The following is an 18,896-nucleotide window of genomic DNA, read 5'->3' as shown; positions in this document are numbered from 1 at the left end:
ATCAAGACCTTCTACAGTACCCTGAACATGCAGCCCCTTGTGAAGATTTTGAAAAATAGGACCTGCTACTTGGGACTTTCTCCCCTCACTGCCAAGGAAGGACCCTTGCAACAGCTATCAGGGAATAAGTTTGAATTTGGCTGGAGATGAAAAAGTAAACAATAAGAAATTGTAGAATGTTCATCACAGTCTGATCTGCTATAAATACAAAAGTGTTTACTAAGGCATTCTCAGAAAATGTTGACATAGTAGATGGGTCAGGATGGGTCAATATACAGACAACATCCAGCTTATCTGTACTATGGCATGGGACACATGTCCTTTGCAAGGGTCAGCCCTTTAACTGATGCACATTTGCTCAATGAGGACTGAAGTGTAATATAATTTTGGATGCACATTTGTACGGGCAAAACCAATCTTCCTGCTTCTTTCTACTCTTACTTCTAGTCTACAAATCCTTATGTTATTGTACAAAGTGTGCTGGCATGCATTTTAGGGCAATTCTGTCTGTGCCAGAATGCTGAAAGACTGCAGGAATGGTCACTTGAACTCTGTCTTCAAAAGACATAAGCCTTTGTCAAAGCCCCAGTGAGACATTAGAAGTACATGATGCAGATCTTATGATCACTATTTCTTACAGATTCAGCTTTCTTCTCCACCTGTCCATCCAGGGACAAGGATTAAGCTTTAAAGGAAGATGTAGCACAACTCTGTTTAGTGCTATACCTCAATATGGGAAGAGGAAAACCAGAGAGCGATGTGATATCTCATGTCACTATTGGTGTGCAGATTTCTGATAGACCACAGAAAGCATTATTGGGCTACATTATCACACATCTGTCAGATGTCTCAAAATCCAGCTACAAGATCTGATGCTATCTTTAGATCTCCACAGGAAAGAGACCTTTTAATTATGCCTACTTTTTCTGCAAAATGCCTGTTGCATTCTTGGCAAAATAATCCATGAGAAAGTTTATGGCAGGAGCACAGTTTGCAGCAGAGGAACAGTTAAAAAGTGTGATTTCAAATTAGCCCATGTGCACACAGCAAGAACGTTATCCATAATAGCACAATCTCTTACAAGGGGTCTCATGACAAGGAACTACATTCAGACTCCCTGTGTTATCAGCTGGTGCACACAACTTGAAGGAGCTACTCATCAGTGAGACTGAACACTGCCACAGTTTTGCTGTGAAGGGATAGGTAAGCCCATCATATTTGGTATCTTACACATGCTACCTTTAGAAAAAGTAACTGAAAGAAAATTCTCTGATTTGTACTGTAGAAATTGCCATAGATTCAGCTCAAACCAAAGCTCAGTAAAGTCATCGGATATTTCATATTGCTTTTAATGATATGGAGCACTGAGGTAATGAGGGTATTAATAACCATCATAAACAATTAGTCATAGGGTGCTGAATGAGATGAATGACTGATACAATCTAATGTGTGGTATTTTCTCCAGGTTTCTAGGTAACTGAATGTGGTTCTAAATATACATGCAGTTTTTCCCTATTCCCCAAGAAGCAAGGCCCCGGGATGGCTACTGCATCCTCGGAACAGGACAGAGAAGTGTGTGTAGCAGCAGTGCTAATTTGCATGCCTTTCTTCCATGCTGAAAGTTCTTCACAAATGAGCTATTGTGGATGGTATTGGCATGAATGGTGATACAGGCTTGTGTGTTTCTGTGCAGGGTCTGGTCTTCAAATGATGATCTTGTGATGAGAGATTTATACTCAGCATGAGTAGGAATAATTGGTTTAAAATGCTGTCTGGTTCTTATCTAGATCTGTCTTATCTGGCTGCATTTTAAAGCCATTCAAATTGAACCAATTATAGCTCATCACTATAACTGCACGCAATTTACTTAATTTCTCCTCTTTCAATTAATTATACAATAAAGCATCCAATTACAGGGATATAATTTAATGTTGATTTTTCTTTACACTCTCATTTAATGCAATAACATCATATAGCAACCTTCATTCAACTAAGACTGTGTGAAGACTGAAAGGATGAAAACATTAAGCACAATATCAGTTCCTTCAACAAAGGATTGCTCATATTAACACTTACTGTTACGACAAGGTGAATATTCTGCATAAGCACTGAAGTTCTGAATTGCTACATAGCAGGTGCCAACAGGGTCCTTCTCAGGGCTATCTTTAAGGGTTCTCCAATGATACAAAGGAGCACAAGCCTATCAAAGTAGAAACAATGTCACACATACCTTTCACACGCTCACACATCTGGCAAATGCAGTTTTTAATAAACTGTGTACAACGATTCTCTCTGGTACTGAATCATTCATACAGCAATGATCACAAGACATTGACAGAAGAAAATGCAGGACCACTGCTTCAGATAATTTCATTATTACCTGAAAAGCACACTGATTTTTTACTTACAGCCCTTGGCAGGCAAAATCTGTGAGGGATTAAAAGGCACATTTAAGCATGCTACAAGTATGCTCTAAGCCTGCTCTACAAGTAATATCTTTGTTCTATTACTGCTCATTGCACAGGACTTGATTCTGTAGCTTAAGATGCAAATCACATATATGTGGCTTAAGGCAATCCCAGTTCTGTCCTGGTATGTCTTAAGATAGAAGGTATTGCAGCACAACTACTCTACTCCACTTAGCAGAAGGAGATTTGTCAGGGTGTTGTGTCATAGTATCTATGACAATCATCAGATTGTCTTCCTTCTTATAAATCCCTGGTTCGAATCTTTGTAGATATGATACAGCTATAATGCATTCAAAAGTCTGAGTAAACAGTTTTTTGCTACATAAGTTTTGGCTAGAGAACTAATATTTAATCTGTGTTACAGTAGTAAGGATAAATGATATACAAGTTGTGTAGAGAGAGGTATCTTTTTTGGAGGTAATCCAGATAATTAGAAAAATAAAAATAATAAACTATCAGGTCTGCAAGTCATGCTTCAGGGGGTCCTGTGCCCTAAAACGTTTCACTTCCTGGGAGGGTGAAGACACTACCTCTCCCTACAACCTTGCCTCTGCAAGATACAAATAAATTCTTCATTCATGTCCTACCTTGTCCTACTTTTCCAACGAGAAATCTGTCTGCCTCTGGAAAAGTATTGCTATTATTTACACTACTGTATAAGCCTTCGATCTGCAATCAGTTCCAGCTGGATGAATCACTGTGCTACTCAGAGCTTGCCATAAAAGTCAGGGCTTCTGGAGCAATCGCTTAAGGAACAGATACTCTTAACATGCCCCTGCCTAGAAAACCTTACATATTAAAACAGAGAGTAAAACTGGAGGCAGGAAAGAGGAGTAAGTGTCATGTGTGGGTGATTTTAGGTCCATTTGATAGTTGTAGCTTTAAAAAGTTCCTGACAGTTTGATGTCATTTTCTTTTTCTCTCCTTTCAGCCTACCAAGATTAACAGACAAGGTTTTCGAGCTTTGCTGTCCAAATTTTTGCCTGAAAAGTGTTGATTCTATCTCCATTTCATTCGGAGAAGAGTTATCAGAAATAAAACAGTGTTGTTGGTACAGAGACAGCACATCAGACTGTCTCAGGTGATGAGGTTTTCTGCTCACTTAATTAAGACTTAGCAAATGCTGGTAAAGAAGTACTTTATTTTGATTGGTGAACTGTTGTACTAAAATGAAATATCTTCAGCTATTTCTATAATTTTTTAGAATTTTTATGTTTACTTAGCTCTATAACAGAATAGGGTGATGTTTTATTCATTATCTGTTTTATGTCAAAATCCTTCCACGAGGTTAACCACAAGGCATACGATACAAGGGAAAGCATTTCCTTTTGATACTTCCTCCCTTATGACTACTTTTTAAAGTAATAATTGGAAGTTTTAAGCAAATCCAAAACCAAATTATTGTTTTTGTAATAGTCAAAACTAATAACACTAATGAACAAACTAATTTTTCTTATCACAATTACTTCAATGCCATTATCAATAAGTGCATAAATTGGAAATATAAAATCTCTGTGTATAAGATGCATCATCACCACTTTACTAAGCAATAAAAATACTTGCTCACTGCTAAGGGCCTCTATCAATACAGGAAAAATGTTCAGGGAAACTGGAAACCAGACATTATAGTTTGACAGCCATCTTGTTTAGAGCGTTATTTTGATGACTTTTTTCATGACTATGACATAGCTGCTGAAAACAATGTAAATGTGACAAAAGAGATCAGTGCTTTCTCTTACTAACTGAACTTCAGCAGAGGTTCTTGGCTTTCATTACATTTCATTACATTGCAATACATATAATTTCTTTATATTCTGTACTTAACATTCCAAATATACCTTCGTAATACAAAACATTTTATAGCATAGAGCTATCAGTAACTTTGTATCTCTAAAGTATGTCCACTATCTGTTTAAAAAAATATCATCATTGACTTCCATAACAATATGGCATTCTGCTGTTTTCATATGGCAGCAGAATCATCTTCACTCGATCAGTTCAACCTGATTCTTTAAGTTGCTTTCATTTTCTGAATTATATACATCATCTGTTTTATAATTCATGCATAATCAAAGTTATTTCCACAATATACACATAGAGAGTTATTAAAGATACACATTTGAGAAAAATAAATGTTATCTCCAAATGAATACTAAATGCATAAGACTTACCACAACTTTTTCTTTATGAGCTTTGACTGTTGCTCCAAACCACTGATTTGTCTTAAACTCAATAGGTTCCCTGGTGCCATTGACTTTAATTTTCCTGTTGTCTGACAGAGGAAGAAGCAGTATATTGACAGTTTATTTTTAAAAAAGTATTACCCTGTGAGTTACAGACACAAATGAACAGACTAATGGATATGTTACACTGCATCCACTGCCATCATCCAACCTGTTTAATAGGAAATGGACATCCTAGTATCATTTAAGCTTTTCACTGGTCAGTGGAAAACAGCCTAAATTCACATGTGAATATTCAAAATAATTACACTTAAATTTTAGAAAAAAATACACAGGACTGCAATAAGAAATGCTGTGTTTTCCCCCGACAAAAAACTCCAAAACAAACTAAAAAACAAACCAAAAGGAGACAAAAAACCCCCACTTTACCTGGAATTTATGATGAGGAATGAAAAAGAATCTACAAAAATAGATGAAAAGCCCTAAAAAGTTTTTCAGATGTAGTAGAAACTTTCCATGAAAAAAGCATGTTCCATAATTAGTTTTTGTCAAACAAATGACATTTCTCAGCATGCTTATTCAAAGTCCAACACTACAGATAGCAAACGACTTAGTTTTTAACAGAATTACATGTGCACACAGTGTCACAAGAGACAGCTTCTTAATGTTGCTTTATATACACTCTTGCAGATGTCAGCATAAGAGAAGCCATCTGGGCAAAGATTCAGGACAATTATAATGCATTTCAGGTTTTAATAAAAAGCAGACATCCCTTCCTTTCGCCCTCAGTTTTCTGAAGTAAACTGATTTCCCATATGTTCATGAGCCATGCTCTTCCCTTACCAGTCATTCCTAATGAACTTTATACATAAGCAGGGCATTACTCCTTCCCTCTTGTATCTGCATTCTCTTATGTTTGTTTCTGGTTCTTATCAGAAGGGATTTCAGAAGAATCAATCATTTTATTCACTCTAAGTGAAAATAAAGCCATATACTGTCTACCTTGGAATGTTAGAAAAAAAATAGTGTCATATTATAGTCTATGGATTTATACACATTTTTAAATAACAGAAAAAATGCAGCCAACACTTAAAAAAGCCAACATTCATTGGGATTTCCGCAACAGGAATATAGGAGATACCTGAATGCTTTTCTAGGACGTTAGATTGCAAGTGACTTCAGTTCACAGTAACCTCATAAACATAAACATAAACTCAATTAGGAAGAAAAATGCATCATATTTGGAGAAAAAGGGTATTCTCTCTCTGTATTTTTTTCTAATAAACATGAAGGAAAGTTGAGTGAGAATGAATCTTTTAAAGTTTGAAAGTCTCTGAGGAAACATTTTCCTTCATACAAGTATTTGTTTCTGTGGTGCGCCAATTACAGGAGCTACTATGGAAGTCCATGCTTAGCAAGAAAAGAGAAATAAATTTCAGGAATATTTAGATCTTAAAAATTCAGGAAGTAAAATTTAAAATTATTCTAAAAATATTAATTTAAAAACACATTTTATTTAAGTTAGGCCTAAACTCATGTGAAGTGTGAGAGACAGCGTATCTGACACACCACGTTTTAAGAGCTGCCAACTTCTACCTTGTTGTTGACAATAATTCTTTTGATTAATTTTTCCAGTGAAGTCAGACCCTTTCAAATTTTAAAGGTTTCTCTTTTCTTTTTTTAACGCTCCAGCAGATCTGAACACGATCAATGTCCACAGATGAGGTCTTGATAGAAACAAAGGTTTTGAAGCTTGAAAATCAGCCATGGCCAGTTTACGGCAGCCAACCCTACCCTGGCTCTGAGGATAGTCATAACCAGTATTCTAATTTGAATGGAGCTTACATTTTCAATCAAAACAACATACTTGTCTACTGGCAAAGTATACCAACATTTGAAAAAAAGTTAAATTTTAAAACAAGGACAACCGTTCAAAGGATTTATAAAACCACAGCTGAATTCACCAGTAAATCTGCAAGAACCATAGACAGATACACACACACTCCCACCCCGTTTAGTGGCCTATGGTGTAGTAGGAAGCTTTTGTCATGTGGCATGGGATTTTCATTATAAAATTATTAGCAAAATATCATAGACAAACAAATTAATAAATAGTTTTTTCCCTAGATAATCTCTTCTGATAGAAATTTTCTAATCACTTTCGTTTGTCATCCTTGCTGGAGCTATGGATTCATATTCCCAGTTTCTAAGGTTGTGCCTTAAAATACAGTTCAGTCTTTTGTATGTAAAAACCAGTCAGTATTTCAGATTTCTGTAAACCATTTACTGCTTTCTCTATAATTTTATCAAAATGAAGCTATATACACAACTAACTTGTCTGAATACACATGAGCTGTCATTACTGTGCCGTACTATAATTGTCCATTTCTGAACTAGCCATCCACTTACATCTCAGGACATGACCTAGGCTAGTTCTTCTCCTAAAGCAAATACCTGAGCAGGTCAGAAGAATCATGGCATAAAAGTACTTTTTTTTTTTTAACCAATTGTAGATAACCGTGGATGACCAGCTTAGATTAGACTCAGATAAAAACTATTCATTTACCCATATAAATCCCACTTCAACTACAAAAATAAAAAAATCTGTCTTTGGTACATTCCTCGAAACAGTGTTACCTAGGCATTGCAAAAAGTAGCATGTCTGTATCCTGACAACACCTTTATATGACGGAGAAATATCTTTCCTTGTGCTATTTATGGGGATCTGAGGTCCACGGGCTATGTCTATACTGTACCTTACCCACAGACTAAGCTATATTTCTGTGAACAGCAAAAACTTGGCTTGCATTCAGGTTGTGTTCCAATGTCATCTTCTCTTCTGGAAGAGAACGCCTGGCCCCATTTAGGAAGGAGTCCAGGCTATCTTGTATCACGATATGTGACACTAATGCAAGGATAGCTGGAATACAAGGCAGCAGCTGGGCTGGGCACACAACGCCTGAGCCTGTCCACGAAGCAGTCCAGGGAAAGCCTGAGTACCAGCTGGACTGCTTCAGAGCCAGCCCAGGATCTGTTCCAGATGGTCAACAGTCTGGATGATTCGCAAATTTGGCTTGAAATGCAGCTCTGGAGTCACTCATAATTGTACTGCCTAAGACTGTAACACAGACTAAGGCCGAGACAACCAGGAGTATGCAAAGAGCAGAGAGACTTATAAATAGGAATTTAGGTGCGAGGGCATCCTTAAACTGCATTTCAGCAACCCAAAGGACCTTATTTTCTACTGCAGGAGCCATGAATCCTATACATGGTACTTTCCCACAATCTAGCTTCAGAAGCATCTCTGGAGATAGTGAAACATGATTCTTAAAACCAATGTTCCTTCACCCAGTCTTTTAGTCTTGAGGTGCCTAAAGGCTACCAGAGGGAAAAGGGGCCCTTTACATTGCCAAAGCAGTAGCTGGACAAGTAGAAAAATTTGACTTTAGACAGTAAAAAGCAAACCCATGTTAAGAGTAACAGTACAGGGATCATTTGCAGGAATTAAATCCTGAACATGGAGCAAGTGTTAATGCAAATCCATTATTTGCACACATTAGACTAAATTTGGTGCTTTCTCTGGGGATTGGTCTCCTCTCAGTCACTGAGTCAGCACATTATAAACAGTTTAATAAGCATGAATCAAGCATTATTCTTACAAATATTTCTTTTTTTGTACTAATCAAGATCTGCATAAGAAACAGATGTATTTGCAAACACTGGTAGTGGCTTACTGTGATTCATCCAGATCTTGAATACAATAAGTAAAAAATGCATCATCTTTGAAAATATTCAAATGAACAAAAGCAAATCAAGGTGGTGATGGGTCAAAGGTTGAACTTGAGGATTTCAGAGGTCTTTTCCAACCTAAATGATTCTGTGAAAATATTTTAATCCAACTTAACACAGGAAAACAATGTTTCTAATCAAAGCAACAAATCTGTCTATGCAATAAACCTGCAACTCTTTCAAGTAAGTTCTCACCATTCAGGAATTTTGAAAAGTATTATCTTTACTTGCTTTAGGTGTATTTGCCTGTATGTACTAGATAAACACAAATGGCTGTTAATCAGGCAGCTGCAGCAGGTTCAGTCATACTCTTCCTCAAATCTGTACCTACATCCAGGATGGCAAATCCCTTTCAAATACCTGTTTTGAAATATGTGTGTACGTACCTATGCACATTCATACATACAAAAACATAGATACCATAAAATGAAATATATATATTTCATATATTTTTACATAATTATATATATACACAGTAGAGGTGAATAATCACCTCAATCTGTCCATATTTACATAAAATGGGAATACAAACATATAAAACCAACAAACATTTATATAAATTTACACAGGTAAAGGAAAAGGAATATCCCTCTGAAACAGAGTCAACACCTGGAATGCTATGTACAGTTTTGAGACACCAGTAGAAGACTTGGCTTGGAGGCTGTGGCATCTCAACCCTTGGGTGGTTTCAGACGTTGACTACACAAGGCTCTGAGTAACCTCATTTAACTTTGAAATCAGATCTGCAGCATCATAAGGGTTCCGGTTTATAGAAGGGAAGAGGGAGAGGGAAGGGTTTGATCTGGTTTGATCCCATATTCTAGAAGTGAGGGAAAAGAGGGAATCATGTCAACCCTATTACCAGTGATATCTTTTTCATATCACTACAATAAAAGAGTCCAATGATACCATCCATTACAAAGCAGAGGTAACTCAGTAACCTTCACAGGGTCATTGATATTAGACCCTCACCAGAGGGACAGAATTCAAATGCAAATCCAAACACTATGTATGGTCTAGGGAACCAAGCCAAGCAATTGTTTTTAATTGATGCTGAGGGGAAAAAAGGACTCCATGGTGTTTAGAGACAGTAAGGGTATGCAAAATGTTTGCATGATGACAAGAGTTGCTTCCATTTTTAGATTTATCTGGTTCTGCAAACATCTATTTAATTCCTAGTCTTTACTGTGACTTAGCTGCTATTCATATGAGCTATTTTAATTTGATAGATCGTATCTAGAGAGCTTTATTTGGACTTTCATTCCATGAATAAAAAAAAAAAGTATCATCAAACCCAATAGGATTTTTTTTCCCTAAGTAAAATCTGATCAAAACCAAATTAAGACCTCAGGGCTTGAACTAACATAGCTAAGAGTATTTTTTCCCCTTCTTTAGATAAGGCTGAGACTTACAAAAGAAACTCATGAGAGTCTATTATAAATCGGAATGCTACAAGTGAACCATGAGGCTACAGATAAGGTCTTACTGGCATAGTGGACTGAGAAGTGTCAATGTTTAAAAGTACAACAAAGTTCTCCCTCAGCAATTTCTCTTGAGATGCAAATTCTTTTTTTATAACGGGATTCTAAGTTTTCCCCAGAATCTTACCATCTCCTCAGCTAATGATTTTTTCATGTAACTAAACCTCTTGAGTCCCACAATACATCTTTTCCTTATACAGTACCTGGGTTCTGTTACAATCAGCTCAACTGCTGGCCAGATTAGCTCATGTTTTTTATCAACTGCACGCTTGGGCAGAACTGATTTACATCCCCCTCCCCTGCTCCTCTTCAGAGGCTGTTCAGATTTTCTCCAGCCAGTTTAGAAAAATATAACCTATTTTACTAAAACTGGTAAAGTTTGCAAAGACAACACCTCAGTGAGTTCTGGAAACTCAGAGGAAGTAGGATCTAAAATTCTGCCTTCGGGAGCTAATTTAAAACATAAGAACTTGATGCACTCTGTTACGTATTATAACTACAAGTGACCATTATAAGGAGTTTCTGAAATCTGAACTAGTAGCTTTTTACCAGATTTCAAAGGCAATAGTGCATTTTAGGGGCTATTTAAGTTTGCTTCTGGCTGCAAGAGGTTTTGAATGGTTCAGAAGTTCCCCAGTTAATCAAGTGGGCAGAAAGTTTCCTTCATATTGCTCTCCTGCTACCTCTCCTGGTGGCTGACTGGAAGAGCACACAGCTCAAACAAAGTCTTGGTAATTCTACCTCAATGCTAAAGCAGAAAAACTCATTGTAAACCTTGCTTCATACAGGCGAAACTGAAAAGAACTTAGCTTTGTGTAGGTAAGAGAGGAAAGACAGATCACAAGCCTTTAATATGATGCCAACGCTTGTTTCCCTGTCCTCTCATTGAGTTTCAAAGAGTATCACAGCTGTACACTGCAATACGGCCAGACAGCTTTACAAAATAGGGAAACAAGGGAGAAGAGTCTCTGCCCTTCAGTCCATATCTCCTGAAGTAAGTGGATACTAAAAACCCTTCCATTATACTTTACCTCAGCTACCTGCTGCAATGGAGCAGGTTAAAGCACCCGTTTGCTCTCAGGGGCAGCTTCTTCCCAGAGTCTTGACCCCGGAGAACAGACTTATGGAGCTTTAAAGAACTGCAAACATGGGACTGTAGAGTCAGTGCTGTATCAATAGCAGGAAACACAGAGTTCCTGCTAAAGCCCCTTCTTGGCTGGAGGCCATGTCACTGGCAAACCCATATGGGAATGTCCAGTTACATGACTTGCTTATGGATGGGTTGGCTCAAATCCTACAGCATGTCAAAACCTTATCCTCCTTCCCTCCTCTGCCCCTCTGTTGCATTTCAGGAACTATATTTCAGCAATAGGACTAATTATTGATGCAATTAAATCATCTCATTGCTTTGGAAATCTCTGGATTAGCTACTACGAAGAACAGAGATATGTTCATTGTGACCTGAGAAATTAGTGACAATCTGGGACAACTACTTGTAGAACAATTTCAGTTAGGTGGTATGATTTTTTGGAATGGCTGCAGATACTCCTGCACCTCTATTAACTTCAATTAAACCGTCTTCTCAGCAAAATAGTTTAGCCCATATGCATTTCCACATTAACACAAGTTATGCAGCTCCCCAGAGCACTCAATTAGCTTGGGCTTCCTGGCATATGCACAGGGCCACAGAGATGATTTCAGGAGTACTCTTGATTTTGAATATCATTGCTGGTATTAAGGTGCCCAGACTCATCAGTCTGTGTTTGACAGATAGAACATGGCACTCAGAAGTAATGACACATTTTCTAAAGTTTTTTTGATATCTTTGATTGTGAATTGGGTGAACACTGTGTGTTCCTGTTGGGTATACGTTATTCAATGCAATGTCTACTCCCTCATGTGATCTTAGTTTCTGAGGAGAAAAAAAAGAGCAAGAGGGCTTCACAAACCATAAGGATTTTTCTTTTGTCATTTAAACCTTATATGAGCCAGAAAAAAAAAATTTAGGACTGAGTGCCACAGTCTTTGCGGTGACAGGGAGGCAGGTTGTACCTTGCCAATGACTCTGGGTGCAACCTTTGTGGTGTCACATCCCTGATCTACACTGGGACATGGCAGTTGTCTCACACCAATGTCAGGATGTCAGGTTCAGTTAGGCTTAGCATTCGTGTTCTCCCTTCAGGACTCCATGGCATATAGGATATGGAATAAGGTTCTTTAAACTAACACTTTAGTTATTTTAATAATAATAATAGCAACAACGACAATATAAATAAAACTCCTCAACAAAACAGCCTTTACAGGACCAAAGACCATCCTATCTCACCGCATAACATCATAAAATTAACCTAAGCACAACTAAATTTTTCACAAAGGTGTCTGTTACTTACTTGGTTCCCTGATATCACTTCTTGAAAAAATGCCCCCCCGTCTAAGGCAATATATACTTTAGAAACCCAACACATTATTTTTTTTCTTCTTTCCCTTCCCTCACTCATGAGCTTGTTCTTGTTCACTGTTGCCTCTTAACAAGCCTTAAATATTGGTGAAGAGAGATTTTGCTCTTTCTTAGTTTGTTATACTTTACAGCTCCATAACAAAGCATATCTACCCTTTCATTACATAAACACCTCAATATCTGTAAAACACAGGATAACTATAAATTAGTACAAAGTAACCCCACATCTGTAACACCATGATATTTGAAAATGTCCAGAATCTTGACTTAAACCATCACATGTTACTAGTCAGTGTTCTCACTATTTTCATTTAGTAGGACAGAGATATTGTGGTAATATAAATAATGTCAAAGTATATGCAAAAAAATGAACCTTTCTTGAAATTAGGTCTACTGGTCTTGTGGAAACAGTGAAATAATCTGTACAGCCACACATTTCTTATCAATTAGATGCCCACTTACACACTTATTTGCGGCAGTAGAAGTATGAACACAACTTGCATTGAATGTAACATACTTGAGCTTCATTTGTGCATCCAGTCTGCAGAAATGGAAGACATGCTCATATGTAATTTAAGCCAGTGGTTGAAAATTTCTTGGACTGAATCTTTTGAATTTTTATGTTATAGTGGAAATCTCACAGTTTCTGTTACATGAAGCAATTTCACATCTCTAACGTTGGATACAGTATATATCTGCTTTACTTTTACAAATTCTTTAGAAGTCCTCCATTGAACTCTTGGCTGAAAAATACTGATTTAACAAATTCTTTATCTACTTGTTGGTTCACACTGCCTTTTAAGTGTTACATTATACTCTCCCTTTCTTTCTAGTTCCACTCAGTTTTTATGTCTGACCTTAATTTAGAATGCTTCCAATTATTCAGCAATTTTGTTTCTTTTATTGTGCTTAGTGAATCTAACTGAAAGAGCTGATATTATTTAGAGTAAAAAAAAAAGTACTTAAAAATAGAAGCTTTGTATAAAAATGCATCAAAGTGAAATCTTCCAGCCTTGTATCAGCCTCTGTCATTTTTCTGTTTTGTTTCAGAAAACATTCCCAAAGCTTTAAAAGACTTTTAAAGATCTCCTATGAGGCATGAAGCATTAATCATTAATCATTAAAATTAAATCTGCTAGAGCTGAATTTTCAGTCTTCTAACAACTTCTGGGTGTTTCTGTTTTGGAAGAAAGAATTATCTTGTGGTTCAGGAACAGGAGGAAGAAGAAAAAATCTCGAGTCAGTTATCAGTATTATCACCAACTTCCTGTATGATCTTTGACAACCCAGACTGACTCTTTTCTGTCTACTAGAATAAATATTAAAATGGAAAATAAATATGAAATGGGAATAGTAACATTTATGAGTGATGTTGTAGGGAAAACACACAGTGAGTAGAAGATGCCTGTACAAGAAAGGGCCATGAACTGAAAACACTCTCCACATTTACTAAGGACAAAGTCCCACTAGACATACAATGGTTAAAAGCTTCAAAAGGAACTGTGTGTCACAGACTATTTGAAATAGTTTAATCTAGGATAGAGCTCATGTGGACTATATGTCTGCTTGGGGGAAAAGTGGAAAAAAGGAAAACTTGCTCCTGTAAATAGTGGATTTTGGAGAGAAAAAAAATTACATGAAAACACATCTATACATCAGCAAAACCTGTCATCTAAGGCCTACTGGAGATGGCCTTTCTGTTGTTGGCAATGAAGAATAGGGGTTGGTACAAGCTATGCAAACCTTCCTGGGGTCCCCGTCTGTAAAGGCAGTTGGACACTGCTGAATTTTGTGAAATGACACCTTAACTGCCCTTAGAACTGGAATTAGACAGCCAATGACAACTCTGCTAAACCTGTCTATGTTGCTGTCCCTTCTCTAAGGACCATGCACTTTTATCTACACAATGGGCTCCTTCTGGCTTAACTTCAGCTGCCTACAAGTCAGGATTGTATCTAGAGGACACAAACAGCCATCTCTGGAAGACTGAATGAACCATGCTTTGGAGATTTCAAGCTGAATAGTTGTGTGATACAGTCCAAAGCCTTACTGATGTACTTACTCATCAGTCTGGTTGTGCTTTTATTCAAAACATAGTATCTGCAAAAGGACATCTCTGTCAAGAGTATAGAGTTGTCCTGAGTTTCCCACAGGAAAGTTAGATGTCCTCATATGTTTCATCAATAGGTTTACATTCATTTTTCAAAAATGCCCCTTTGAAAACGCGACAGAGTTTTCATTTGGTCTGTAAGTTTTCTATTCAAACCTGCAATTCGTTTGTATAGATAAAACATTCCACTTCTGTTACATGAACTATCTAATCACAGATGGAAATACATGAATATTTTCTCTATTTCCTGGTTTTATTTAAAATATGTACACTCAGGGCATATTACAATAAAAATAATGCATGCATACTGTCTGTGCACATTTACATTTATATATATTACAATATGCTGTACATAGTTTCATATGCCCAAGTAACCATATACACATACAGGAACTACCACTTACTCTGTTTTGAAGAATTCCCGGTGTGATTGGACAGTCATCCTGATCAGAGTTCCTAGACACTAACATAGTAATAGGATGTGGGTGGCTGGAGCTGAGAGGGGTAAAGAACTGCACTGCTTACTTGCTACATTTAAGTAAGCTCCTCTTATTTAACTTGTGCTCTCAGAAAAAAACAGAGTTGTATTGTGTTTCTATTTCAATAAACCACAAATATTAATATTAAATATAACCTAAAGAATACCAACTCTCACTGAACGGTCAAACTGTCAAAGTCTGCCTAAATAAAGGAATCAGTTTTAAAGTCTCTGCAAACACTAGGTTTAAATTATTTTCAAGACCTATAAAGAGACAACAGAAAACATAAACAGCCTGAATTGTTTAAAACGTGTGTTCCCTCCAATTAAATAAGAAACATCTGTCTTGGGATTTTGGAAGTGGATATCATCTATCCACACTGTGCCTAAATGGGTTTGCATCTAGCTTCCAGTGTTCTGAAATAAAATTCCTGCTTTCTGAAAAGAATTAAATAAGCATGCCACATGAGGTCCTTCATCCATCTGAAGAGCCGGAAAGCCCCTTGCTGAAAATAACAGCAAAGACTAGAAATCCTGTTATTTCCAAGACTCAGAGAAGTGTGAGACATGGGTTTTGGGGCTTTGCCTTCTGAACACTCAAAACTATTTTCAAAAGGAGGAATCTAACACAAATACCTTTCATTAAAGAAAAAGAAAAAAGGAAAAAGAAAGGGCAGTTATTAAGATGAACTACGTGTCGATCCTGGAGGTCATACTCCTATTATTTCCCTGGGGACCATGAAGCCCTTCCCTACAAGCGCACATGCATTCGGACCCCCAGGAGGGAGATTTCTCCAGCCAAGTGCAGATCCTCGGATCAAAGCGATCCAAGTGAAGGAATCGCGGCACAGCGAGCGCTGCGCTGGGACCAGCCGGTCACTTACTGGTGTTGTCGAAGGGGATCTGCCGGCAGCGGGCGGCGGGCCAGGCGCAGTAGTACACCGCTCCTCCTTCCACGATGTCGGGCTGCGTGGTGTTGGCTTTGGGGGCTCCCACCAGGACACTGACCCTGCCAAACAAACCGGCAGGTCACCGGGGCGATCGGGACCGGCGGGTGGTGGGTGCTGTCACCCCGTGGCCGGGACGCCACCGTTCGCCCACCGCCTTCCCAAAGGCGCCTTCCCAAAGGCTCCTTCCCAAAGCGCCCCCCGAGCCCGTGAGCCCCCCGGCCCCGGCCGGGCAGGGCGGCCGGCCCGGACCCCGCCACCCCCGGCGGCGGCACTCACGTGCTGGGGTCGGGGATGTAGAAGTCCACCGAGTACCCGAAGTAGCTGCCCGGCGGACCGCTGTACACCGTCCGCTTCTCCTCGTCCAGGTTGAAGGCCACCAGCGCCGGCGTCCACAGCAGCGCTGACAAGAGGAGCAGCGGGCGCTGCCGGCGGCGGGGCCGCCCGCTGCTGAGACGCAGCATCCTCGCCGGCTCTCGCTGGCAGAGCGGAGCGGAGAGGAGCTGGGGAGTGCGGAGCGGAGCCGGGCAGTGCGGAGTTGAGCGGGACAGAGCGGATCGGCGCGGTCCGGCTGCCGCGGTGCGCGGGCGGGGGCGGCGCGGGAGGCTCGGCCCCGCTCGGCCCCGCTCACCCTCCGCGGGGGACGCGCGCTCGGGCTCCCCCTGGCGGCCCGCACCAGGCGCCCGCCCGGCAGCCCCGGGGCAGCTGCTTCGCCCTCAGGCGACGGAGTGAGGGCTGGTGGCTTCCAGTCGAGTTTCTCTGGACCTCTAGCATTGTCAAGAGTTTCAACTCTTGAGTTTAAACAAGTATCAGAGCCCGATACTTGAAAATCCCTTTTGGGAAACTGGAGTGCGTTGAAAAAAGCCGTAGACCTTCATCAGACTGTTATGCCCGGCATGGCTGTTATGAAACAAACCAAACAACCACAACAATGAAAAAAACCCTTCTAACCGCTGGAAAGGTGTCAAGCCGGTCACATCGTTTTGAACGCACTAGAAAACGCATTCCTCTCAAGTTTCTCCGTGGGTGCCCGCCTGGCTACGTAAAGCTTTAAAAAGCTGAAGGGGGCACCTCACATCGGAGGAAAGCCTTGCACTGCTGCGAGCCTTTAGCACCGCTCCGTGCAGGAGCAGGTGTCATGCCTCTTTTGCCGCAGAAATAACCAATACTACTGCATAGCACGTGGCATATAATGGCACTTTTAGAAAGCTCCTCTTGTGATTTCTTCATAAAAGTAATTAAAACAGATGAGGTTGTATAACTCCTGTCCTGAATTGTTCTGCCCCCTGCAAGCCCCACAACAGAGTTTTAACTGGTTAAGAATGTACCAAAAAAAAAAAAAAATCCCTGACTGCCTGAAATGCTCCCTTCCCTTACAAAGCTAAATGGGGTGTCACATCCACATCTTGAGGGGACAGCATAATTTGTATTTTTTCTGGCCAACTCAAAGCTAGGAAGAAAAGGAGAAACATTTTATTTTCCATGTAATCAACTTTTACAAGGAAAAAAGAATTGTTTTTCACCATTTAAAACACAGATGTGTCCAAAACAATATCAGAGAAAGATCAGAAGTATACAGAACCCATTTATAAACATGTTACAGTAGAGTATACCTATGAAAGCAGCTGAGAGTAGTTTTGTTGTAAGGTTCTGGTTTCTTCTGTGTTTGTTTTATTTTAAGTGCTTTATGGCAAGATTGTTCAGATAAGACTAACATTCCTTTTCACAAAAATAGAACTGTGTGTTTATTTCCAGCATTAACTGTGTGACCCTTAGCTGTCCCTACAGGCTTGTAATATTCCTTAATTCTACTTGTCTTACATTTATACAAAAATTACTTTTGCCATTGGAGTGAAACATCACCATTGATGCTATTGCACTCTTTTACATTGAACAAGTATCTCTTAGAGATCTAAGTACCAGTAATAAATTCAGAAGGACCTCAAACACTTGTAGGACTAAAACCTACTCTTAAAAATCATGCAACTTCAAGGCAACTGAAGAAATTTAAAAGTTGTGTTGCCTTATGCTAATAATAATGCCTTGTTATTTTTCAGCACAACAACAGTCAGTTACAGGGCTGAGTGTCTCAAAGGAAGTTTCTGAGGCTTGGAGCACTGCTCAGATTGCACTCCAGACCTGTGGCATTCAGGAGTGAGAAGGCAGCACATTCTGGTACTGTACCCATCTCGTACAGATATATCCAAAACAGAGTTAAAGTTCAGTAAGGAGCACAATAGGAAATAGGTGAGTATTCTCACAGGTGAAAAGTCAAAGGGGCATAGTTAGAAAAATATGCCATCCTGGTTGGTTTGAGCTAAAAGAGGAAAAAAGTGCTTCAAGTGGCTAAAAGTACTAAAACTCGAATGGAGGGCAGCGCAGAACGAAAAGAAGGAAATATCTTTCAAGATCCTGTTACCTCTAAAATATTAACATAGAGCAGTCTCCCTCCCCTTTCCCCTTTTTTCCTTTTTTCCCCTCTCCCTTCATCTAAAGAAGAGATATATTAGTGTTGGATATTCTAAATCAAAGAGAGAAATAAAAAGAACAGTATTTTTTGTTTTTTAAGGATTTGCAGCGTTTCTCTAAATAACCTGGACCTGTTCTGATCACTGGAACCTTATTCCACAACTTGGTTTCCTCAGACTTTAGAAATGTTTGGACTGGACACTGATCTGCACTACTTAAGGGGTAAGCAACTGCTCCAGCTATTGGTAGACTGAAGTTCAGACTTCAGCATACCTGTGGCCTAAAAGATACATTAATTGCTTTGAATATCAAACTAAAAAGTCTTAATAGGCTCTAGAACCAGACTTGAAGACAGAACAGGAAGCTTTTTAATGACCATTTAGCTAAGAGTCCAGAAGTCATTATCTAACTTACAGAATAACTGGAAAGTCAGATGTGGGACCGAATAATTTATGCAGAGAAATGTAAGATTCATGGTGTGGATTTCTACAGCTTAGATTATGTGCAGTTGGT

The 18,896-nt window shown here is 39.0% G+C and overlaps 1 protein-coding gene across 1 annotated transcript in view; it reads right to left on the bottom strand.

Annotated features, from left to right (window-relative positions):
• ITGA8 (integrin subunit alpha 8) overlaps positions 1–16,378 on the bottom strand; it is a 115,752-nt gene extending 99,374 nt beyond the window's left edge. The window contains exons 1-4 of the mRNA XM_027695673.1: positions 16,194–16,378; positions 15,852–15,976; positions 4,640–4,740; positions 2,077–2,200 (exon numbers count right to left, since the gene is read on the bottom strand). Of these exons, the coding sequence (XP_027551474.1) occupies positions 2,077–2,200; positions 4,640–4,740; positions 15,852–15,976; positions 16,194–16,378 (535 nt within the window). The remainder of the gene's footprint in view (positions 1–2,076; positions 2,201–4,639; positions 4,741–15,851; positions 15,977–16,193) is intronic.
• Positions 16,379–18,896: the final 2,518 nt, after the last annotated feature.

The sequence above is a fragment of the Neopelma chrysocephalum genome, unplaced genomic scaffold, assembly GCF_003984885.1.
Source record: "Neopelma chrysocephalum unplaced genomic scaffold, ASM398488v2 Primary Assembly neopelma1_102, whole genome shotgun sequence".
Taxonomy (NCBI): Eukaryota; Metazoa; Chordata; class Aves; order Passeriformes; family Pipridae; genus Neopelma; species Neopelma chrysocephalum.
The sequence above is the reverse complement of the archived record's forward strand: the minus strand, read 5'-3'. Positions and strand labels throughout refer to the sequence as shown.